The 26,141-nt window shown below is 39.4% G+C and overlaps 2 protein-coding genes across 2 annotated transcripts in view; both read right to left on the bottom strand.

Annotated features, from left to right (window-relative positions):
- The window catches only part of LOC311263863 (integrin alpha-L-like), a gene marked incomplete at its 3' end in the record, with an annotated part of 28,692 nt that extends 9,698 nt beyond the window's left edge, over positions 1-18,994 (bottom strand). The window contains exons 1-18 of the mRNA XM_084364210.1: positions 18,366-18,994; positions 13,562-13,679; positions 13,270-13,361; positions 13,023-13,105; positions 12,803-12,917; positions 12,534-12,664; positions 10,263-10,405; positions 9,970-10,127; positions 9,625-9,774; positions 9,425-9,498; positions 8,350-8,467; positions 7,686-7,828; positions 6,697-6,843; positions 6,409-6,606; positions 5,417-5,547; positions 1,530-1,687; positions 1,269-1,435; positions 746-856 (exon numbers count right to left, since the gene is read on the bottom strand). Coding sequence (XP_084220336.1) covers positions 746-856; positions 1,269-1,435; positions 1,530-1,687; positions 5,417-5,547; positions 6,409-6,606; positions 6,697-6,843; positions 7,686-7,828; positions 8,350-8,467; positions 9,425-9,498; positions 9,625-9,774; positions 9,970-10,127; positions 10,263-10,405; positions 12,534-12,664; positions 12,803-12,917; positions 13,023-13,105; positions 13,270-13,361; positions 13,562-13,679; positions 18,366-18,417 — 2,289 coding nt within the window. The 5' untranslated portion in view covers positions 18,418-18,994. The remainder of the gene's footprint in view (positions 1-745; positions 857-1,268; positions 1,436-1,529; positions 1,688-5,416; positions 5,548-6,408; positions 6,607-6,696; positions 6,844-7,685; positions 7,829-8,349; positions 8,468-9,424; positions 9,499-9,624; positions 9,775-9,969; positions 10,128-10,262; positions 10,406-12,533; positions 12,665-12,802; positions 12,918-13,022; positions 13,106-13,269; positions 13,362-13,561; positions 13,680-18,365) is intronic.
- A 1,206-nt stretch (positions 18,995-20,200) lies between these two features.
- Positions 20,201-25,008, bottom strand: LOC311250917 (nicotinate-nucleotide pyrophosphorylase [carboxylating]-like). The gene is made up of 5 exons (XM_084343070.1): positions 24,922-25,008; positions 23,880-24,133; positions 22,634-22,944; positions 20,579-20,710; positions 20,201-20,463 (listed from the first exon to the last, which is right to left on the bottom strand). Exons 2-5 carry the CDS (start codon positions 24,130-24,132, stop codon positions 20,254-20,256), a joined length of 906 nt encoding a protein of 301 aa, XP_084199196.1. The 5' UTR covers position 24,133; positions 24,922-25,008; the 3' UTR covers positions 20,201-20,253.
- Between the last annotated feature and the right edge of the window lie 1,133 nt (positions 25,009-26,141).

The raw sequence follows: 26,141 nt of genomic DNA, 5'->3' as shown, positions 1-26,141 counted from the left end.
CTCTCTCTTGATTGCCTACACTGAAGACACGCATCCTGTTCACCTTGCTGCTGCAATTGTCTCAGCTAGGGTTGCAGTTGTTGCATTGATTGCGCTCTAGTTAAGTGTTATTTGCTGTTGTTACATTAGTTGTTTATGCCTTTTTGTAGATACCTCTATCGGGGATCCCCCTCCTTTTGAAGTGAGCCACTCGCAGATTGCTGCCGGTAACCCGTGGTCCACACAGCCTGCTTATGTAATGTGTGGCGGCTGTGTTGCTGAGCTGCTGCATCTCGCTCGTGTATAGTGTGTCCAGACAGGCAGCGTTGATGCTGCAGCGCAGCTCCTGCCTGCCCTATCTTTTTACATGGAGTTTTCAAGAACCACACGGATAACAATAGGCGAAAACCAAATTGCTAGATGACGTGCCACTGCAGCAAGATGTATGGGTATGAATATACACAGTAGTGTTTCTTCCGCTGGCCCACTAGTTCCCACTCATCCCATAGATTTTAGAAAGTCACTGTTTCAGCTCATTTTGATCTTTAGTAACAAACATGTCCTAAAGGCAGTCTTTTTTATCTGTTTTAAAGGTGAAGGTTCCCACTAGGAAAGAGTGTTACAAAAGACAAATTCACAAAAGTCATCATCTCCTTAAACAGAATTGCATTTCATATATTATGTCTGCCTAGTAGTGTGCAGAGCGCTGATCACTTCCTTTATCAAAACATGTAAAAGACAAAACTGTATGAATGCAAATGTGTACCTCAACAACAGCCTTCCTTTTGCTGTCTACATTCAGGGTGGCAGCTGCACTGTCAATTTGGCCAAAGTTCACTCTGATGCTGATGGGTGATAAGGTGTCTGTCACACATTTCTGCAAGAAAAAAGAGTCATCTGGACTTTGTTGAAGAAATGCTCAGACAATGCAGAAAAAAAGAAGAGGAGCCCAAAGCAAAAATTTTGGGCTATAGTCTATAATTGTTCATCATAATAACCAACAAAAGTTGATCAATATACTTGACATGCTTTATAAAACTATCTTAAATTTGAGGTGTACTAGTTTATATACAGACACATGGACAATATTTCTAGATGTAGAGATATGCTTATATACAGTACAGATAGTTAAACAGTTTGTGATGGTTTAGATGACATGCAATGTGTCTTTGAGTCTCTTGAAAAGTGCTATACAAATAAAATGTATTATTATTATTATTATTATTAGTGGTAGTAGTAGTAGTAGTAGTATTATAAGCATGGTTAATATTATTCATTGGTCTCCATACTGGCATGTAGATGGGGTAGTTGAAGCAGGTGTGTTTATCCTTCAGCTCAAAGATGGAAGTAACATTTTTAGCTGTCCTGTCATCTTGACTGAAGAAACCTCGAATGATTTTTCTTGTTGGATCCACATGGAGCGTGTACGAGATGTTTAGTCCAGAGCGCATCGCCCCTGTAAAGGCACCCAGAAGGGTTAAAATAACACATTGATAGGGTGAACAGCATCAGCAGCTGTTAATGCATACATTATTGAGACAAGTCCTTACCTGCTTTGCTCTTTGTTGTTTCTACCATTTCAAAGCAGGCTGTTAAGTTAAACATTGGTAAATTTTCATTTGTGTTGCCCACGCAGCCGATTTTTTCAGTACTTATCTTCTCAGGTTGAAAAGACAGATGAGCCGTGACATTAAATACTGGCCTGGCCCTGAAAGACATTCGTCAAATTAAATAATAATTAAAAAGGCATTATTATACTTTGCACAGGATCTTTTCTCTAGGATGATTGTATACTTAAGCAGGCAAGCTAGGTAATCAAGACACATGTCCAGTCCAGTATCACTACCCTCTGCAACTCTGCTCTGGCAAAGCTAAAAGCCAAAATGACTTCAAACTACTTTATCCTTGGGTTGTATGGGAGAGTTTGTATGTAAGATAATTGACAGTTCCCTCCCACATTCACACAAAATTCTTCTTCACATTTGCCTTGTTGAAAACACTGCTGGATGGGGTGATTTGCGTTGATTTTCAACATATAGAAAATATGGCTGCTGCCCTTGAATCATCAAATCTGTCCCAGTCAAAAAATGTATTATGTCTTAGTTTATTGTACAGTTTGCAATGCTGCATTCAATCATTGTGTACTGTTTATTGTACACGATGAGTGAAGGCAGGTAGATTCTCAGGTAATGTGTGCCATTCTTGTTGAAAACTGAACTCTGAGATGTATTCGGCGTTGAGAGGCTAAGGCCAGAGGTAGACTTGCTTTTTAACCATGCTTTGACATAGACAAGCTGCTTATTACATGTCATTTACACTTGGGTTTCCGTTATCTGGTGATTACCGGACTTTGACCGGTAAAATCTGCCGAAGTCCTGTATTTTTTAGCCCCGCCAGTCAAAATGTCCGGTGAAAATATTCCCTCCAAGAACAATTTGAATTTTATAAAAATAGGCAATTTCCACACATCATTTTTTTTTAAAAACAAACAAAAAAAACCCAAACCTGAATCTCATTTTTAATGAATAGGCCAGGTCTATGTGGAATGAAACTTTTTCTCTTTTCACGCGGAACTGAACTTGTAGCACTTGTTTAATTTAGTCTGACAAAGCGTGCAGTACAACAACAAGAGCAGTAGCGAGAGCGGGAGAGACATGTCGAAACATGTCGAAACAAGCTAAACTCAAAAACTATTTTCTGAAACAGAAAAGTTCAAAGGAGAAGGATTATGATGAGGCTGAAATCACGGAGGCTGCAGCAGATGATGCTGTGCCTCCCGCCGAAAAGAAAAAGAAATGCCGGCCGTTCCGGGCCGAATGGAAAGATAAATATCCCTGGCAGAGATGCAAAGTTATTGATGGAACAGAAAAAATGTTTTGCTCACAATGCGAGAAGTCAGGCAAGAAGAATGGATTTACCAGAGGATCAACAAATATGAGAAGCTCATCTCTAATCGAGCACAGTCAGTGCAATGATCACGTCATGGCGGTCAGTTTATTTTCACAGCAAACAGCAATGAAAGGCGACTGTGAGAAGGCTACAGAAACATGAAACAAGAAGCTGTGCTCTCAGCTACAAGTTGTATTCTATATGACCAAAAATGACATTGCATGTCATCAGTATAAGGGATTGACTGAGCTACTTGGAGCAGTTAGGGCTCCAGATTTTGTAATGCATGAAGACATTTACCGTCACAGTGACTCCGTTGATGACATGGAAAAGGCGCCAGAAAGCGTTGTGATGAAGCAGCTCGATGAAAAGCTAAAGGGGAGTGACTTCATTGGAGTTGTTATTGATGAGATGGTAAATATCACTGTGGACAAGAAACTGATTATATACGTCAAAATGGAAATAAAAGGGAGAGTTGAAACACGTTTGCTGGGAAATTATGATGTGCACTCATGACAGTGCATATTCAACAAATTGGTTGAAGTGCTCCACGAGAGGGATGTGGATTTGTCCCGCGTCATCAGCCTGGGCTCAGACGGAGCTAGTGTAATGATGGGGAAACGTGCTGGAGTTGGTGCTCTTCTGAGGAGAGAGAGTGCATTTTCCATTCAGGTGCATTTGTGTTGCACACCGATTGGCACTGGCGGCGCAAGATGCTGCAAATCTGTGGACCAGATAAGGGCCTACAAGCGCACAGTTGCCTCTGTGTACTCCTTTTACAAGCACTCAGCATGCAGGACCAATCGCCTCCGTCAACTGACAGCAGCGCTCAGTGATGAAGACATGACAAGTCTGAAGCAGCTGTGCGCTGTCCGCTGGTTATCATTGCACAAGACAGTGGAAAGCATGAAAAGTAACTGGCATGCTGGGTCAAATCCAGCCATACAGCTTCATCACCTTGACTCACACACTGTCTGATGTGTTACATGTGATGACCAAACTGAATTTAGTTTTCCAGAAAGACAATGTAAATCTGGCCACAATCAGACCAATGGTTCAAGCATCAGTTGCAGCACTAACACGGTTATGAGATGCGCCAGGTCCAGAAGAGGAGCTGTTTCAGGCGGAGTGCGAAGACAACATGTACAGGGATGTCCTAGTGACACACGCAGGGGACTGGGCCGTGCAGGCTTTCAAAAAAGCCAGAGCACACTACATCCAACATCTAATAGATGTGTTACACGACCGATTCCCTGAGGATTCACTGGATCTACTTAACTGCTTTGATGTCCTTCTGAACCCCTCCCGATACCCACAGGGAACGAGTGGTAAGTTGAAGCAAATTTGATAACCTAAAATGCCTGTATAACGAAATATACGGTCTAATCATCATCATCATAACAAAAATAATCATAATCTATAGGCTGCATGACAAAAGGGCTCTGTACTAAAAAATAAAGTGCTATAGCCTATATACCGTAGGCCTATTTATTTTCCAAAAGTTGTTTATTGACGTTTCAGTAAAAAAGAAAATCACTGATTAAATATCACTCTGTCTGTTCAGAGCGTCGGGAGTATGCTGAATCAGCCATCCAAACCATTATTGGTCATTTTGGCAATGAAATTACAAGTGACAGCGCTCCGCGGTTATGGAGGCTTGAAATTCTCAACAGCCTGCAAAGTTCTCATCAGAGATTTCAGCGAAATCTACCCCGAGTGGACTAAACTGGCCAAGATAGCCTGCGTGATCCCCGTCTCCAGTGTGCCAGCAGAGAGAGGTTTCTCTCTGCAGAACCGCATCAAAACAGCACAGCGAAGTCGCCTGGGGGAGAACAAGGTGACAAGTTGCGGAGAGACACTGCACAGTTTTGATTTTAATTCAGCTGCTGCACACTTCGCTGCAGAAAATGCGTAAAAAGTAAAAAAAAACAAAGCCTGAAGCATGTCAAGGGATTTTGTTTGTATAGAGTTTTTATCGCATATATATTTCAAAAGCATATAGCGAACAGACTTTTTTTTTTAATTTCAAGTTGGCAGCACACCGCGTTATTAAAATGTTATGAGCCAGTCCAGATGTGTTTTTTGTTTGCAAATTGTTTTATCTGAGAACAGGCCTTCAGTTTCTTTATGTTCATGTTAAGAGAGCGCATTGTGCAATATTTATTTTAGAAGTTCAATTGACGGCACTCATTTTATTTGATACAGCCTATCCTTTCCATGAAAAGGATTATAAATTGACATGCTTTGGTATCATTCTTGTAGATCCTGCATATCATTTTTCATTTTAAGCTCAATAAATTCAGATAGGTATTTGACCGGAATTTCAAACATTTGTCCAGTAAATTGAAAACCTGCCGGTCACGTTGTCCGGTGCCAATTTTTTCTAGCAGAAACCCTGATTTACACATATGTTTATTATTTGATGATACACACAAGCAACGCTCCAAACACCAGACAGTCATCATGTGCATGCGACTTGTTAAGATGAAGTATATCTCCAGCCTGAGAGTTAGCAATTTGACCTACTTAATGTACACAGTATCCATACCTCAAGACAACAGCCATGCCTTGTGATCCGACCACAATGTCTGGGAGTCCATCCTCTCCAAGGTCTATTTCCCCATAGATTGCCTGTCCAAAGAATCTCAGCCCAGGCTGTATTTCCTTCCCCAAGATTCTCTGGAATAACATAGATAGAGAAATCACTGAAACAGTATGTGATTTATCCAGGTGAGACAAATAAAGGTTTTGAAGGTAAATACCAAACTCATAAAAAACCCTGATGATAATCATATTCTGTAATCAGTTATATCATTCCATGGATGACTTTTTAATTTTATTCAAATGCCAGTTTTAGACTGATGTTTTGGCAAACAAGCACATTTGCCTAACCCTCCTGATGGTGATGCACTATAAAAAAAAAAGTATGTTGGGGGACATTTGATGCATCTCCAGCGTGACTTGACCCAACGACCTAACAACCCATTGTTGTTCAGGGTCAACACCTTAATGGCCCAGACACACCAAACTGACAGCAAAGAACTAGCAGTGACAAGAGGCTGGCTGTTGAGTTGCCTGTGTCTCAGCCAAAAGGCTGCACTTGACATACCCCAAAGACTGCAGCCCACTGCCAGCTACCTTGTGCCTTCTGCGCCTGCGTGAAAGGAAATAACTCTCCATACCACAAGAGAGTCTTTATTCATCAAAAATGGAAACTGGAAGACTCAGAACTACAAATAACTGCTGTTATGACAAAGCAGCGATGATTTTTTATCAAATATGTCTGATAAAAATTTGCAAGTGGCACTGGCACAGAGGCAAAAAATAAAAAGAAAGCACACTAACTTAGTTAAATAATCGATTCTAGGCTTTATAGGCTCCAGGGGCTTTCCCCTTCTTTTTCCGTTTCTCTACAATGAACTTGTTAAGCTTGGCGTGCTTAGCGGCCAAACAGTCATTTCTCTAACCAATGGGCTTTGCTGCCAACTCAACAACAACAATGGAGGATATTGTGTTTCTTTTCTGTTTTTTCTGTCTCACCTGGCTGAAAGTGCTGCGTATCCCTCTGTGTTTGTCACCAAGGAAGATGTACACAGCCCCTCTGTAATCATCTTCAAGGGGGGCTCCAACAGCAACGTCTCGGAGTCCATCTCCATTCAGATCTGCAAGACTGGATATAGTGGTGCCAAATCTCCCCATGGATGGTGCAGTCATATTCTGTTCTCTATTCAGTCGCATCTGTGAATATAAGAACACCAGTTTATTGATTAAGACAATCAATAAACGCATTCAATATCTCACTGTAATCTCATTTAAATCTGATCCCACCTCATCAGTCAGTGTGTAGACGTATATATGGCCCTCTCTCTTCTCCCTCTCCTGGTAAAACAGGGGAGCTCCCACCAGCAGAAAATCGGTGTTCCCATCTGAGTCAATATCTACTGAGCACAGCTCTGCACCAAAGTAGGAACCAATCTGAAAAGTGAGGTTTATATCATTTAACTTACAAAATGGTGCCAGCACAAGGAAGTTCTTTGGTTTCCTCCCTGCAACCACAGAAATGACGTGCCTTTGCATATTTTCATAAAGGTGCAACATGCATTTTGCATCTCTAAATGTAGAGAAAGTAAAGCAGCAGATTTGATCAAAGAAGGCAGCTAGATTTCTTCAAGACAAAGATACAATCTAGGAATCAGGGTCCAGCTGCTTTTTTCCAAGATGCAGGTTAACTTAGTTTATCTGTGGAATGGCATATTTCTTTTGTGTGCCATTGTGCCTACTGTTTTTGACTACTGTCTTTTCTATGTGCTGTCTGTCTAACATGTACAGTGCTATGAAAAGATATTTCCTCCTCTGCCAAATCTAAGATGTAAATGTGAGGGGTTTCTAGGTATTACTAAGGAAAGTGATCCCAAAAATAAAAGTAAACCTGCCTCTTGGACAGTCTTTTGTTATTCAAGTGGTGTCTCTGTCACAGCTACTCTGCCCTCCATCACTTGTTTCTCCACTATGTAACTTCAGTGAGAGGGTAGGATCACAACGTTTCATACATGTTTACTTCAAGATACAAGTTTTCAAGACTCAACATTGTTATGACTTAATGAGTTGTGTTTGTCTTTAGCATCTACATTATGTCATTGTGACAAATTGTTACAGGCCTGGGGTCTGTACTTATGACAGTGGTGTTGCACTCAGAAACTGTGGAATCACGCAAATTGCCAATTTCAACATAATGTTGCTTTAAGGCAAACATAAAAAATAATTTCAGTTCAGCATATATAAAGCCATTTTTTTCATTTATCAAGACAGTTACCAACCTGCTCCCCATTTATTCTTTGGGCTGGGGTCCAGTTCTTGCCATCATGTCTGAAAAGTATGACCTGTCCTATGTGTTCAAATCTTGGTGCACCAGTGAAATAAAGAAGAGCTTCATTCTTCTCTCCAACAGAAGTAGAGTATCCTGCAACAGAGTAAGTTACATATTACAGAATGTATTCACTATGTTATGTTAATTTTCATGAAACCTAGTGCTGTTTTTTCTAATATAGAAGGGGTTGTAGATGAACATTTACTCAGTTTATGATCCCCTCATATGTATTTGTACAAAGCTATTTTAAACCCATAATTGAGGTTGGAAACTGATATAATAAGATATATGCACACAACATTAAAACCTGTAAAAAACATGTCAGTGAATAATTTCGATCATCTTGTTTCAATGCAATGTTGTGCTGGGAAATCTTGGGTCCTGGGATCCATTTTGATTGTCAAAGAACAATCACGCCCCCACATTGGCAATGGCGCTCCCTGATGGCAGTGATCATCTGTGTGTCATTTGTGTCAAGTGGCATCCAAGAGCCAAGGTTACCCAGTCGAACATTGCATTGTACCTCTACGATCAACGTTGTTTGCTTCACTTGTTAGTGGTTTTAATGTAACACGAAATTAAATAAATTAATTGGATAACGTTAGGTTCACTACCCATGTAGGAGTATTCCATCATATGTGGATCTTGAATTTGTGTTTCTTTTTGTTCATGAAGCTCTTGGAGAGAACCACGCCATGTGTTGGTTCCCACTGAACCCAGAATCATGGTATCCTGTTGACAGAAATGTGCAGGTCTGGTCAGTGAACAAAGGGGAAAGGAGCCAACAACAGTAGTTATGTTGGGAGGTGACAGATCAACTGCCTAGTCTGTCTAGCAGCAGTCAGATTACTTTGTCCAGTGAGTTTGGTCCAGTGAGACAGGGTGGGGTCAGCACCTTAAGGCTACATTCAAACCAAATCCATCAATCTGGTGAAAACTCATGTCTTCCCATTAGTTTTAGTGAAGGTACATTTGGAATTATAGGAAGTACATTTTGGCTACGGTGGTTTTGAGCCCAGGGGCTTCTGAACAACAAAAACAGCTGTGACAAAAAAGTTGAAAAAGGCTCAACTTTTGGAGCCAAACGCCACGTTGCGTGGTTTGGCCAATCACATAAACTGGCAATCAGACTAACGGCATGAATGACTGAATCCACAGTGGAGTGTAACGTAATGTGTCATGTGTATTCACTCAGTTTGGCATTGTGCACTTTTCATCTGTGGATGGCGATGATGTTAGACTGTGAATGTTTCTTACTGGCTTTTCGCTTTCCTATGTTTTCTTACTTAGTTTGCCTTTCCTACCTAGCTTATACTCTGCTGCAAACATACACAAGTTGCCATTTTCTGTTGCTTTCCTGACATTTCTGAGTAGCTGCTAAAGGCATGTGTGCTACCAATACATGTGTGATTTCATATGGGACTCTGGCACCTTTTTTATTTAAAAAAATCATTCATGGTTACTGCCAATTTGATTTTCTTTTCTCTTTTGGTTAAGTATTTAAACTAATTTATAGATTTACCTGGATAGTTTGTTTTAATGTAAATATCCCACACAACTGACACCACAGTGACAGGCCAAATGTTGGTGCTAAAATTAAAGATCCAATTTTGCAGCTTTAAGAAATGTGTGAAGAAAAAAGATGTAGATTTTAAATGCGTCAACATTTGACTTTCTGATTTTACTCACCTTGTAGAAGACGGCACTGAATCCACTCTGAGACATTTCATTGGTCAGCTCTTCGGCTAGAGCCTGTCTGGAGCCTACATAAAAAGTTGCAGTAATATTTCATGTTACTATTGCAGGGGCATACACTTTAGATAAAATTGTTTTTTGTCAAAACATTATTTTACAAAGAAGGAAAAGAAAACTATACAATTCAACATCACCTTCCATACTAAAGATCTTATTTTGAAAGTTTTCCAGTATTCCTGTGAGTCCATTGTAGTTCTCAATTTTGAAGATATATTTTTTTTTTGGTTCCGAAGCAATGTTCTCAAATCTGTCCAGCTGAACGTCTTTGACCTGAAACCAGAATACTGCTTGAAATTATAAAGTACCTCGACGTCTGATGTCAACAAGACATCAAGTTGCACTATTTAAGCTGAGCTCTGGCACAGTTGTTACTTAAAGCAACATTATCTAACTTTTTACATCTCTGAGGTATACCTCATGTGATTATTTGATCTGTTGGACAAATAAGATAGAAAAATGAAACATGTTATATCAAAGACAGCTTACCACAATGACAAAACGAATAATGTTTTTGTCATCATATCTTTTAATAACACCGTCACTGTCATCATCAGTGGGATCTCCATCTGTGATCAACACCAGAACTTTAGTTGCATCAGGAGAGGCGCCTGCACCAGGGTTTTCAAAGATTTCAGCCCTGAAACAAATGTAACAGGTGACACTGTAATGCTCAGAACAAAACTTATGTATAAATATGAATACATTAACAAATAAGATGCTTATAATTTTACAGTTGTACTTGGGGCTGTTTGTGTGATGTAGCTGAACTTACAACACAAATTTGAGGGCTCTGTGTGTGTTGGTAAGACTCTTCATATGGGCTTCTGCCATTAGATTTTTAAGAGCACTACCAGCTTGATAGTCATTGAAGTCAAAAACTTTTCTCGAAACACGGGAGAACTGAACTGCTGCAAACTGAAAAAAGGAGAGAAAATGATCAAGTATTTGTAGAACTTTCCAGCAGGTGTAACTATTGCTATATATATATATATATATATGAATCCACAGTGGAGTACATATATATGTACAGTACAGACCAAAAGTTTGGACACAACTTCTCATTCAAAGAGTTTTCTTTATTTTCATGACTATGAAAATTGTAGATTCACACTGAAGGCATCAAAACTATGAATTAACACGTGTGGAATTATATACTTAACAAAAAAGTGTGAAACAACTGAAAATATGTCTTATATTCTAGGTTCTTCAAAGTAGCCACCTTTTGCTTTGATTACTGCTTCGCACACTCTTGGCATTCTCTTGATGAGCTTCAAGAGGTAGTCACCTGAAATGGTCTTCCAACAGTCTTGAAGGAGTTCCCAGAGATGCTTAGCACTTGTTGGCCCTTTTGCCTTCACTCTGCGGTCCAGCTCACCCCAAACCATCTCGATTGGGTTCAGGTCTGGTGACTGTGGAGGCCAGGTCATCTGGCGCAGCACCCCATCACTCTCCTTCTTGGTCAAATAGCCCTTACACAGCCTGGAGGTGTGTTTGGGGTCATTGTCCTGTTGAAAAATAAATGATGGTCCAACTAAACGCAAACCGGATGGAATAGCATGCTGCTGCAAGATGCTGTGGTAGCCATGCTGGTTCAGTATGCCTTCAATTTTGAATAAATCCCCAACAGTGTCACCAGCAAAGCACCCCCACACCATCACACCTCCTCCTCCATGCTTCACGGTGGGAACCAGGCATGTAGAGTCCATCCGTTCACCTTTTCTGCGTCGCACAAAGACACGGTGGTTGGAACCAAAGATCTCAAATTTGGACTCATCAGACCAAAGCACAGATTTCCACATATCCTCCGCAGCAGAGGTGACTCTTGGTCTTCCTTTCCTGGGGCGGTCCTCATGTGAACCAGTTTCTTTGTAGCGCTTGATGGTTTTTGCGACTGCATTTGGGGACACTTTCAAAGTTTTCCCAATTTTTCGGACTGACTGACCTTCATTTCTTAAAGTAATGATGGCCACTCGTTTTTCTTTACTTAGCTGCTTTTTTCTTGCCATAATACAAATTCTAACAGTCTATTCAGTAGGACTATCAGCTGTGTATCCACCTGACTTCTGCACAACACAACTGATGGTCCCAACCCCATTTATAAGGCAAGAAATCCCACTTATTAAACCTGACAGGGCACACCTGTGAAGTGAAAACCATTTCAGGTGACTACCTCTTGAAGCTCATCAAGAGAATGCAGAGTGTGTGCAAAGCAGTAATCAGAGCAAAAGGTGGCTACTTTGAAGAAACTAGAATATAAGGCGTGTTTTCAGTTGTTTTACACTTTTTTGTTAAGTACATATTTCCACATGTGTTAATTCATAGTTTTGATGCCTTCAGTGTGAATCTACAATGTCAATAGTCATGAAAAGAAAGGAAACTCATTGAATGAGAAGGTGTGTCCAAACTTTTGGTCTGTACTGTATATGTATAAGTAATAGATGTTATGATTATGTTTTTGGGTATTTGAGGCAATAAGTGTGTACATTTACCACCTTATTCCGAATGCACGGGCATATTTTATGTTTATATTTCATATATGTTAAAATCATACCAGGTTACAGGTTTGTTTTGTTATCATTCCTGTGTGTGTGTGCATGAGCAATTAGGCACAAAGCAGGACTGGTATGCCTTGCCGGTGAGTGTCTATAAACTAGCATTGCTAGTATTTCAATCAAGAATTAATGTCACATAGATGAGTGTATAATTTCATTGGTTAATTCTGGGTTTTGTGTTTGTGTTTACATTGCAGGTTTACAACCTATCTAATTAACGTCACTATCTGACTAACTAATTGGCGAGCTGACTGTCGGTAAGCTAGCGTAGCTGTAGCAGTCAGGTGAATGCTTATTGTGTGAGCGCAATAAAATTCATAAAGTGACTCGAGTTGTATCCGCCATACTTGTCCTGAAAACCCTTCCAGAGGGGAGTTTATTGAGCTAAAGTAGGTAGTTTAGTAAGAAACTGGACAGTATTCATATAACATTGTTTTTCAATTTAACAAACAAATGCTATATATGCTGTAATGTTGCAGTAGTGCAGTGACCTTTATTGATGTTTGATTGAGGCTCTTCATTATATCCTCTATGAATTCTTTATTCTTGCGGAACTCCCCGTCAGTCATACTCTGTGATCCATCAAATAGAAAGACAAGGTCCACTGTCTTTTTTGTGCATTCTGAAAAGAATAACAGAGGGAACGTTTGTAAGGACGGTGTAGTCAAGAACATAACATTGAATATAACATCTTACTGCGAGGACCAAGTGCTATGACCACAGTGAGTTGGAGAAGTATACGCTCTCTAAATGTTTTTACCTTGGAAAGCAGGTATTGAACGGGAGATCTGCTGAAGATCACTTGTCACCGTGTAACACACACTGTTCAGATAGGAGTTCTCATCACATTCATGGGCTACACTTGGACTGCAAACCTGGATCAGAACATAAGAGGTGAAATGAACTTGATCATATGAAATTGTTTTGCTCAGAACTTTGAAAAAAATGTCACAGAAAGTGTATTTTAGATTTTATCTTACAGTGAATTGGGAGCGATTGGAGTCTTTAGCTATTGACAGGCCAAGGTACTTGACTGGTATTGTTGTGTGGTCAAGAGAAATGTCTGCAAGAGTAGCATTTGATTTAAAATACACAATGTTTTTAGGCTGCAATATGATTTTTTTTCATTTAAGATGTCATCTTTCTGCATTGTTGGAAATTGTACTGTTCCTCTTTGTAATAGTGGGATTCATTGTGTAGTGTTTACTTCATAAACTGCACTTATACCTTTAGGGTTGAAGCACTGGGTGTTTTTGACATGGACAGGTTTGCATATTCCCCCAGATCCATTTCGCTGCAGAGGTGCTGTAACAATTATCCTGGGGATGAACAACCGAGATGACACTAATCTTAACCATTTCAGTGGCCAGGCTGACACAAGCACATAACATCTATGCTACACGCCAAAAACCTAGCATAACTGATGGAAATTTTAGCAACTGGATTGGTGGGTAATAAGGATTTTGACACAGCAATAATGAATATTAACTGAACCACCAAGTTGTAAATGCAAACTTACCCTTTCTCTGTACCAGACATGAACTGAACCACTTTGTATCCAAAGAAATCTTTTTGTTTACCAGTGTAGACATCAGGAGCTGTCATATCGATGTTGAAAGCCAAAGAGACATGGATGGCTGCAATTTGTGGAAAAAAACAGACCACATGAGTCCTATGACATGTTAAACCTTAGGACTTGAGAAATTGGGGAAAAAACTGTTCTAGAAATAATTTATTATTTTAAGTCAATCTCACTGCTAAATTTGATTTTCATGATATTTTTTTAAAAATGCATTCATTTCTAATATTTTGTTTAGGTCTGCACAACCCAGTCTTCATCTATCTTATCTACAGTCCAAATAAAGAAAAGAAGCAAGTGTGCAACAGGACACTAAAGTACCTCTGTGGCAAATGTGTGTTCAACACTTGTCCAGTTCATGTTTATGTTGTGATTTCAAACAAATTCATATTTGTTCCATGAATCCTGCCTTTTCCATGTAGCAATATAGAGAATTCAGCATGTTGCCTATAATGCACTTACACACATAAACAAGTGGCTGTGACACAAGTGTCATTCTTCACATACTTGCCTGCATATTTTCTGTGTACCTGGATTGGATTGGACTTATTATTGGATTAATAAGTATCTGCACTACGAGGCAGATCGGGGCCAAATAGACCCAGGGTGAGAGAATATGTTCCGTGGGAACTTCAGAGCTTAAACAGCTTAAACTAAACATTGCATCACACAAGGGTGTTACAATTGTGATAATGTTAAAGGAACAATCCATCAATTAAGCATTAAACTCCTGTATATTGTCGGACTATTTGGACAATCAAAAAGTCATAGAGACTGATGCAGCAGAACCTAGCATAAAAACTCAGTGCCTACATTACCCACAGTGCAACTCTATAGCCTAAAGTTCAGTCAGAGATGCGGTTGTTTTATGCTAGTAGCAGGAGAAGGAAATCATTTATCCTCAAAACTTTCTTGCATCGATGCTGACTTCAGTTCCTGCTTACTTCAATTTCATATTTTGTGGTATTTTGTGATTCTGTCACACTAGCCCCATTCACACTGCCCTTTGAGTGCAGGGATCCTGCACCAATTTTCAGCATCGTCCTCTGTGTGAAAGTTTCAGATGCAGTTAGGGGTGAAATATCGCTGCTGCTCTGATGCACCTCCGCAGGTAGTATACGGTAAAAAAAATTATACGGAGAGAACAGTCTGTCATCCTGTCTGTCCTACCGACCCCTCGTCACATTTCTGCCCGAAAAAACAGCGTCTGTCCCCGGCAAAAAACTTTAACTCACCAGCTGTTTGTCTCCTTCCACTATTCTGTTGTTGTAGTTACTGTCTTGAAAAAAATCACTGCGATGGTCAGCCCTCCTGACCGAGACTTAAGTGAACTTTCCCTGAGAAAAAAGCATCCCTCCCCACGAGTGAAAGAGTCAGACAGCATTACTGTTTACTGATGGCGATTATGTAATTGAGAGTGAAAAAAACGTAACTTTGTCACTTTCCAGGATGCATGGTGGGTCAGGATCTCAATCACAACACATTATAACAGCATCCATATGATTGCAAACAGTCAGCGGGTACATGTTTAGATTAACAGGTGGACACCTGGGGGAGCACGTTAAAAAAAACACACAGACTTCAACATAATGATGTGTACTATCATGCCTCTTTTGGATCTGGAGCGCCGGTTTGCTGAATGAATTGACACACTGGTGCGGCTTTACGCTGGAGCTGCTTGGTTCTATGTGAACAAACAACAGCAGAGAATTGGCGGAGGTAATGCGGAGTCTCTGTTTGAAAAGGGCTAGTGTCTACCTCAGTCCTGTTTTTGCCCATTGTCCTCTGTCCCTCCCTATTCACATGGCAGCCATTTTTCTCTGATGTCACGCTCAGGGTGGGAAATTCAAATGCTGTCATTTGTTTTCCAGGCTGTAAGTCATGTAAATGCAGGGAATCTGTCAAACTGTTATCATATTGCCGCTTCCTGATTGATCAGCAATTGAAAAGACAATGGATTGTGAAAATCTGGAGGGATTTTGGGCCGTATTTTAAGGTAAAACAGCATATTTGATAGCCCATTAACAGCTTATGTTAACATATAACCACTTCCTACCTAAAATTGCCCCCTGATAGTGGTACACAATGTGAAAGGAAATGCTTAAATTAATTCCTAGCTATGGCAAATGCACAGGACATGTATTTAGTATGGATGGTTCTGTATAACAAACCCTTCGGCGTTTAAGGTTAAGAAAAGATGCTTAAGTGCTTCCATTCTTAACAGTTTTAACATAGCAAGCAGAAGTCCTGCCGCTTCCAGGGTGCCTGATGGGACCTTATTTAGAAAAAGAAAATTGTACAGTAGTCAATGGAAGGGACACATAAATGTTTGATCCTGTTTGAATTGTGGAAAGAATTACACATATAATGTTTGTCAATTTGAAAGATCATTTTGCAAGTCAATAAAGTTGCAGTCTGTTGTAAAAATAGTTAAGTATCATTTAGATTTGTGTAAAACCGCTCAGTGTACTGTCTCACCTACTATACCTCAGCAGTGAAAAAGTATTAAAACAGGTAAAAATCCTGATAAACCCGGCCTTACTCGGGTGCCACAATAGCTCAGTTGATAGAGCGTGCATCCCATGTACAGAGGCTGAGTTCTCACTGCAGCGGCCCAGGGTTTGAGTCTGATCTGTGGCCCTTTCCTGCATGTCATCCCCTCTTCTCTCACATCCTGTTTCCTGTCTTTTCTCAAGTTGTCCTATTGAATAAAGCCATGAAAGTAATATTTAAAATAAATAAATATATCCTTCCTTATTGACATGTGCAGTTATGTAAAGGGAGTGTTTGTCAGTTCTGTGAGTTAGCTAATATATGGTACCGACTCTACAAGGTTTCGCTTATGTGCTTTGGGAAGCATTAAATGAGACGTCACCTACACAACTGTTTCTAATTATGTATTTTCAGTCTTATATTTCATTAGTTTTATGACGAACTTCAACCTTCTCAAATTTAGAAGTTACCTTTTAAATTGACATTTTAGCGTCTTTCAGCTCGTTGTTTTTGTGTAACTGCTTATAAATTTACTTTCTTGGTTCATTCTCTCCTCTCTCATCAGTGTCGGTTCCAGCAAACAAGCTGTGAAAACCAGCTGTACGGCACTGTAATGGCCCAACATTTGTAGCATTTGGCAGCTAAAAGAGACAGCTATTAACCTCACAGGTTGGTGGTGACCAACCAGAGCTAAAAGGAGAGTGAACATTGGATTTATATTCATCAGGTGGGTAGAGGGCTGACTGCTCTGTATGTTGCTGCTGGATGTGTAAATGGGCAACATTATTAAAACTTTAGCTATAACAACTTTGTTTACAGTGATTTTATTCTGTGTCAGTGTCGTGTTTACTGTTAATGCAGGAAAAAGTGGCAGTTTGTTCAGCTCCCTCAGCCACCATATATGGTCAGTTCACCTGACTCAAAAACATTTCCGCTTTTATTACTAGTTGCTGTGATGAGCTAAGTACATTTATTTAAATTTGAGGTTTGTGTGCTTGAGTATTTTCTTTTCATGCCACTTTCTACTTCTACTTTATGTCTCAGACAGAAAAAATATATATTACTACAATTATTTGACAGCCCTAAGTACTTTACAAATTCTGATTTTTGACATGCAAAATATATGAGGGACTTAAAATGTGATGTTTTGTTATAAATTGAACTACTCAACAGTGTATTAATTGACAGAAAATGGATTTTCAGTTATTTTGATAATCATTTTTCACACAAAAACATTCAATGGTTCCAGCCTCAAAAATGTGAAGTTTGGACTGTTGTTGGGACAAAACAAGTATTGTGAAGGTGTCACGTTGGGCTCTGGATGATTGTGATGGCAATTTTCACTATTTTCAGAAGCCATACAAACCAAACAATCATTTAATTCAGATAATAATCAGCAGATTAACCCATGATGAAAATAATCATTACTTGTAGTGCAAACTCAGCTGCACCTCAACCAACTACAGCAGTAAAACCCTGCTTTTACATTAATGCATTAGCAATAATAATCTGCTGAGATGAAATACACATTATTCAGCACGGAGTACTTTAAGTACATTTTCTAGACTATACTTACACATTTACTCAGTAATGTTTTCAGTACAGATCTTTTACTTGTAATGGTGTATTTTTACAGTGTGGTATGATCACTTTTACTTGAGCTACGGATCTGAATGCTTCCTCCACCACCGACTAGTTACATGAAATCCCACTATTTTCTACCACACTGCCTCATCTGATGCAAATGAAAGTTTCTTGCTGCTTAAAGAGAAAAATGTATAAATCAATGCACTTTTTCTTTAACAACAGTAATCCAGTTCCTCTGGATAATCCAGACCTTTCGGTTTCTATTGCTTCCATTACTTCTTTAAAAAAGTAGTTTCTAGGGGAACTGTTGGACTTGGAGTGTAAAGGAACTACAAACCTGCATGAAGCTGTATGACTGATTAATTCAAATTGTGCCTTGCATGCGCTTGTGGTTAAACTCTCATTTTCACACATTGTGATAAATTTCCTGAGCATTGGGTGTCAGCACAGTTTCTTTACATAAACTGAGGATTAAAACTTACTATATAAAGTAAAATAGTGAAAATTCAAATAAAAACATATGGTACAAGGCTTTACAACGAAATGCCATAATTTGTTGTTTAACATTTCGATGGTTTTAGCCGCAAAATCCCATTCACTGTCCCTATCTTTCCTTTCCTAGATGAATAAAAGAGTCAACATGTATAAAAACTTTAGATCTTACCAACATTCAGCACCATGTAGGTGAGAAGGAAGATGCGACTCAGCCCATGCATCTTTCACACCACTCTCTCCTACCGCAACAGGGCTACTGGTGTTGCTCGAGATTTATTTTGTTTGTACCATACTTCCTGTGTGCTTTTTTTAAGTGAGGGCGTTTCTGTACCAGGTGGCCGTGACATCCACAGCAACGCTCTCCCATGCTTCCCTTTTCTGAAGTAATCCCTAAACCCTTAATTTCTTAAAAAATATTTTGACATTTTTACAAAGGCAAAAGGAGGCTGCACTATATAGATACTGTGGTCGTTGAAGGACAGCCCCAGCCTGCTCTCAGAACTGAATTAAAGGTATTATTAGCACAAATGCCTCATAATGACTCAAACATTGGCACAAGCACGCAGGGCTGCAGACATTTTTGTAGTTACATTTTGTAGACATTTTTGTAGTTACAGTCTATGAGTCAGCAGAAGGAGATCATACTGAACAAGGGTCAACACAATGATTTTAGGCAGATTCAATTTATTTATTTGTTTGTTGTTATGTTACTTTGTATCATATTAGTTTAACGTCTTACAATCAAAAGATACGTTTATCCAAAACTCCCTCCCTTCTGAAGTGGGTTTGTGAGCTTGACCGTACATTGAGGGTGTAAATAACGTCTTTTCACATCCATTTGGGATCTTAGGGCTTCCGGAGACTCGGATTATGCTGGACGAGCTCTATGGAGCCTTTTTTTTTTTTTTCTTTTCAGTTGATGTTTAATGTTTTATAACAAGCCTCATTAACTTGTGTTGTTTGGGAGAATGCTGCAACACTGTTTTGCTGTGAAGCTCCAGAAATGGTTTGTGGACTATGAAACTTCATCTGACTTTCCATTGACATGAGACTGAGTAGAAAATGACCTAATCTTTCGTTTTTGGGTGGACTTATCCTTTATCCTTAGCCTGAGGCCCCACACATTTTGGCTAACCCAAAATGTAAACAGTATCATATGAAGGATTCACAGTTATTAATATACTGGTAATTCGACAGTCACTGATATTAAAGTTTCAAAGATTTTGCCCTCCAAAGTGGACAGTATATTAACACCTCTCAGTCCAGTAACAACACACAAACACAAACAGTGACCTCAATGAAACTTTGAACTTTAAAACTTTGAAACTTATGAGCTACTTGAAGGTAGATGTTATGGCAGGGCTTGGATTGTACGTGTGTACCTAATGAAAAGGCCACTGAGTGTAGGAGTGTGACGACTCTGTAAGGACACTCCCACACAGAGTTTAAAGCCTGCAAACTCCCCTCCAGTTAGTTAGAACTGAAGAAGCCTCTTGGAAGAGAGGTGAAATGTCTTCAAGAAACTGAAACAAGTCCAGTTGCCTACGATACAACACCTAGAATTACTATGACCTGGATGACTGAGAACCTTTATCAACATCTAACCATGTGGTTTTTGTTTCTTAACCTAACCAGAGCATACGCACAGTGTTGTGGCAAGTCTCTCAACAAATGTTAAGTAGCAACATAATAAAACTTAAATTCTCAACTTGCTTTTCCAATATTTATTCTGGTGATTGGATTGGAGATCTCTGATAAGTTAAATCTCTCTGACAATGCAGCTTTGCATACTTCCTTTTTCAAGAACTACATGAAATTGTCATTTAGCCTACTTGGCCTCTGTAGAAAAGCAAGTAGAGTCTAGTTTTGTATTCTCTTTTGATCCTTATCAAATGACTGATGACGCAGGGAGCAAACAGGATGTGAATTATTTCTCAATCTTTAGCACCATCAGACAGCTTTAAAGACGGTTCTTCTGGGAACTAAATGAACACACTCAAAAGGTGTTGTATATTCATCCAACACTTTATCATTGTACATCCTGTTTGTGGTGTTCATCATTCTTGGAGGCTTGAGTGAGCAACAGGCTTTTGAACCTTCAGAGAAAAGTCCACAACTGGGCAGCCCTGTGTTATGCAGCCCAGGGAGATGATGTCCACAAGTGGGGAGAAATACGTAGCCATGTTCTCAGGAGTCACTCCTCCGCTGGCCTCTATTAAGAGAGCAGGGAACTCCTCCTTCAGCGCTTGAGCTGCAACATTGAGCTCCTAGAGGGGTGAGAGAAGGTGGAGGAGGGGTGCATTATTTCATGTACAGTGGAAACCAGACAATGAAAATGAGAGGTAACCTACTGTAGGCGTTTGATCTTTTAATATTCCCCACCTGAGGTTGAAAGTTGTCCAGCATAACAATGTCTGCTCCTGCTCCGGCTGCCTCTCTGCCCTCCTCTGCAGAGCAGCACTCCACCTCAATCTTACTGCTGAAGCCGCACACTGACCGGGCAGCTTTCACAGCCTAGAAAACAAACAGGGATGTATCTCCTGCCTGTAGTTGGTTTGTTTGCAGCATTTAAAGAAACTAAATAAGAAACGTTACATAATCCACAAGACCATGTACACTTAAAAATATTGTTAAAAGGAAAACTACTATCTGCGACCTTCGATCTCTTGGCAAGTAATGTTGAAGGGACAAGTATTTTACTGAAAGTTGAATGTTTAATTCGGACAGGATATTTATTGTTTTGAAAGAATGTTTTTTTCAAAATAATATACACATAACATATACCCGCAATGTGGGCTTTTTAGACAGTTATATTAATGGTTTTGATAGTTACTTTATGCTTGTAAAACTATCAGAGATAGGCTACTATAATTTGAATTTCACATGGAACTGAATACTTTGAATTTAACCACTGTGGAGAACTATTTTTAGGCTTTAGATATTTGTTTGACCCACTTGAATATATATTTTGTTTAATGTTGTACACTTAAATATCTAAATTTGTGAAACCTAAAAAACTACTTAAAATCTAGGTTTTGAAACTGCATTGTCAATTTTTTTAAAAAGTAAGGACTTGAAAGAACATATTTTAATAAAATATTTGAATACTATAAATTCAGTGGTATTTACACTCAAGTCAATAAAAATAAAGGAATAATAAGAAAAACTTCAAATTCTATGAGTAACTGAATACGTTGAAGTGGAAATTTAACTGGATTATAGATCCATATTTGAATACTGAATTTGAGCCACTTTTATGTAGTTTTTATTAACCAGGCCAGCAGCATGGCTTGAGGCATGCCGCAATGTCTGACTGTCTTTTGGTCAGTTGCGTGTATTGCCACTTCCTTACAGACGTTCATGGTGATTTCGAGGATGAATCCTACTGACTGTGATGATCCCCTGTATTTTCTTCTAGCGCCACCAGCTGGTTGACATTGTTGGATTTAAGTGAAATATCTCAACAACTATGGGATGGATTGCCAGGAAATTGATCTAAATCTATTGTGGAAAAAAATAGTTAATCACCAAATACCTACAGAAATAAATGGCATTCCCACCAGCCTCAGCTGCACTTTGCTTTTTGCAAATTGGCAAATGTTAGAATGTTAACACGCTAAACTAAGAGGATAAACATGATACACATTACATCTGGTAAACAACAGCATGTTTGCATGGTTATTGTGAGCATGTTAGCATGTTGACTTTAGCATCTAGCTCAAAGCACCACTGTATAGCTGGAAGGAGACACTAACTGCTATGTCCTCTGTGTGTCTACAGAGAGTCAGAGCCTACAGACATGATGGCTTTAGACTCTTAGTCTTGAATATAGTATACCTCTATCTGGATTTGTGAATCCAAAAGAAAACTACTGAAAATCATTTTTTTAAATTGCACTTGGGGAATTGAAACCACATTAATTTATATAGATAATTTTAAAAGTAAAATATTTAAATGCTGTGATCGGAAAATGACGTTTTTTAATTGAACCTTAAAATAACAGCTTCAAAACCATGTTGATGGTACAGTGTCTTGTAGGGTGAATGGTGTCTCTGTCCCAGCCTCTCCGCAACCCCATCACTTGTTTCTGCATTATGTAACTTCAGTGAGAGGGTAGATTCACAGCGCTACATATATGTTTACGTTTCTGTTTGTAGTTAGAACCTACATTACATATGACAAATTGTTACAGGCCTGGGATTTTTTATGATAATGTTGTTGCACTCCAAAACTGCCAAATTGCACAAAATGCAATTTCTATATAATGTTGTTTTATATTTCACAATTAGGTATTTTAATGCTTTTTAAATTCAAAAATTAAATGTAAATTATCGTGGCCTTTTTTTTTGCTTCTTTTCTTCTTTTTGTGGTCCAACATTTTTCAATCAACTGTATGAACATCCAGTACACCACTGGACTGTTGGTGCAGCCGCCCACCTGTGTGATACTTCCTGATGCCCAGATATGGTTGTCCTTCAGCATCACCATCCCACTCAGGTCCTGTCTGTGCATGGACACACCGCCAACCAGCATGGCGTACTTCTCCACCAGACGGAAGCCCGGGGTTGTCTTGCGTGTGCCAGCTACTTCTCCATGCCAGCCTCTCACTGTTGCCATCGCCTGGAGCTGAGAGCAGCGAGTTGCGATCCCCGAGGCCCGAGCCAGGCAGTTGAGAGCCGGCCTTTCGCCAAGGAGGAGGCACCTTGCTGGGCCTCTCACTACAGCAGTCAATGTGATGGCATCTGGACCTGTGGCGGTGAGATCAGAACTTTGGAGGACTTAGAAATGGACCCTTGTAAAAATTGCCAGTGCCAATTTTCTTTTTGAAAGTATAAATCAGCGTTAAACTAGTGACATTTTCCACAACTTTTACGATCAATACTAAGGAACTAGTGTGAAAGTAATGCTTTTTTAAACTTGGGTCTAGCAAACTTGATATAAATTTTGTTGAACTGAATAATGTTGCATTTAGATGAGAGATCCAATTAAAATGGAAGTATGCTCAGTTGTGTTTGTGGTTGGATTGGGGCCAAAGAACATAGCAGTTTGCTCATAAAATTATAGTCAGTGTTACCTGAAATCTTGGCACCAATATGGCATAATATGTAACATTTACACATTTAAAATGTTTGTTTTTTTTAAAAAACAGGCCTATATTACATGTATTTCGTTGAGTTGTGTACTGAGATCACCCCAAGTGTTTCCAACAATGTTCAAAAGCAGAGAAATCAATAATTTTGTTAAAGTTAACAGTGCATTTGATTTGGTTGCTTGTCGATGGCATCATATCCCCTTTACCCCCTGCAGTTGCTCATAACTTCAGGAAAAACACAGGAAACCCCAGATGATATGTTAGAGAGTGAGGAAGGAAGACGGTGAACTAGCTTGCAAGTCACTGTTGATTACAATTGTTTAAATTGCTCACTGTGATGGAGCGTGATTATGCATTGCTGGTTGCTGTATATTCTATTTAACAATCAAGACAATAACTCCCATGATCCTTCATTAACTCCCACAGCTTCATTACCTCCCCAAATATTACTTCATCACAATGGAGACTAACTGCCAGCCTTTCCTATTCTTTTTGTACACATGGCAATAAATCTTCATGTTCACTCAAAAAATACGAGTCTCTCCTGATTGAAATATCTTTGTGCTGTGGAGAAAAGTGTGCATTGCTTACCAATCTCAGTTCCCTCCTGGTAAATCCAGTCCACGGTGCAGCCGACCTTAGTGAACACTGCAGTGAAGAAGGGGCTCCCTGCCAGGATGCTGTGTGGTGTTTTGCACAGCAACCTGGCCTCGACCTCCTGCGACCCCACACACACTCCTGCCGGGTCAAAGTTCGGCACGTCCTCTTCCAGCCACTCTTGTACCAGCCGGGTCAGAGCATGAGGTGGGATCATGTGAACTGCTATGTGTGAGGCCGGAGACATTCTGAAACACAGTTTGTTGTGCCAGTTGAAATAAAAGTAAGAACTGAGAGCAGTCAACTTTCAAGATAATCTCTTGTCTCACACTAACTGATTCAGAAAACAATGACTGAGTATGAACATATATGTTATATAATCTACTTGTATCAGATATTTGTTCATTGCAATCAGTATATTCTGTGATTTTGTCTATTGCCTTTCTGTAAGTCCTTCCTCTATGGCTCTTTCTGTGGTTTCTTCAATGTTTTTCGACCTGTTACAAGGGTTTTGTTTTTCCTTACTTGAATTGAGTGTCTGAGGACAGAGGATGTCGTTACATGGATGTCTGTACAAATTGTAAAGCCCACCGAGGCTTCATTTTGGGCTATATAAATAAAACTGACTTGATGTGACAATTTTAGTTGAGTTTGATGATAGATTTGCATTGTTCCTCTCACTCCGTTTCCAGAACATTGAAGACAGATCTGTCAATGGAGACTGTATTCAACAGATTCTCAGCACCCCACACACAAAATTCCTCTTTTATCTCCAACATTAACAATTAATTCAAACAGAAACCTAAATAAATGGAGGGAGATCACTGTTTGGTTTGATGAATATGAAAATGATGTGAATCAGATGTTATGGCCTTCACAGCCACCAGATCTCAGCTGTATAATAAGCTACAACTGTGTACACAACTAGTATACAAGAAATATTTTACTACCACAGCATATTCAGTCACATGTGAATCAATTTATGGTTGTCTAGATGGGAACAGCACAAATAAATGCAAATGAGACATGTACTTACATCAGTAGCTTTCCCTTCTCTGTTGGTCACAGACTGTATGGCTGAAGTGCTGAGCACAGAGAGCTGTAGGACACATGTGACGTGGAATTTGACCCTGTCCATGTTGGAATGTTTACAGGCTAAGAGATAGCACTTTAGGCTTTACATTGATTGTTTTAACCAAGGCTGATTCACAGGTCAGAGTGCATTTCTGGATCAAGATTAATTGGTGTAAATTCAAGGTTTTGAGTGAATGTAACTCAGCAATAACCTGCTGAAGGCCTGCTAACAACAGATTGAGCATGGAAAACTATTATATATAACTCTGCGTTAAGAATTTGTGACAAATTGGGTATTATACATAACTGCTTATACAGTTTTCTTAAATTGGCTTTACACCAGTGCTAATAACATTTTTGGGCCTGCATCTCTTGCTCCTGTGCCCTAGTGGCCAGCCGCAGTGTGGTAGCTGCATGGGGAAGTTATTGCAACACAAAACCTGGTGAAGAGCAATAAAAACAACTCAACGTGCAGCAGACAAAAAGAACACCAGCATTGATTTTACTTTAACTGGTGGTTGCTTTCTAAACATCTGTGGTGACTTTATGAAGGTTATCTCAGGCCAGAAGTCATTGCAAGGTAGACAGCCCATCAGGAGGAGCAGTGTTAAATGGAGGCTTAAGGCTTCACATCAGACAGTCAGACCCTTTAATAGTTTAATCCCCCTTTCTAATAGGCCACCATTTATAGCCAAGGCAAAGCAAGTTTATTTATACAGCACCGTTCAGGCACAGTGAGTTCAGGGTGCTTTACAGGGCATTGAAATACTTTTTTAAAAATGCATTTAAAGGACAATACAAACAAAGGCAAATAAATAAATAGTTACAGATTAAAAAGAAGTAGTGTATCTTATTTATTGGAAAGCCACAGTAAACAGTCATGTAGTCAGGAAGTTTGGTCAACAACGGGTGATGAATATAAAATCTAAAAGCTTCTTCACCTTGCTTGGTTTTTATTCTGGGAACACTGAGTAGACCTGTCCCATATGACCTGAGGGGTCTGGAGGATTTGTAACATACAAGCAAATCAGTAATGTATTTAGACCTAAGACTATTTAAAAAGACTATGATTGCTAAAATTTCCTCTGGTTGGTGTTTATACTCCTGCAGCAAGCCAGGACTTTGTAGCTCTTTTGCAGGAGTACCCTCCAATGGATCGGTTGACCTTTGACCTTTTTCTTA

Source organism: Pagrus pagrus (genome assembly GCF_965226575.1).
Source record: "Pagrus pagrus genome assembly, chromosome: 2".
NCBI classification, from domain to species: domain Eukaryota; kingdom Metazoa; phylum Chordata; class Actinopteri; order Spariformes; family Sparidae; genus Pagrus; species Pagrus pagrus.
Note: the sequence above shows the minus strand (reverse complement) of the source record. Positions and strands in the feature narration are given on the sequence as shown.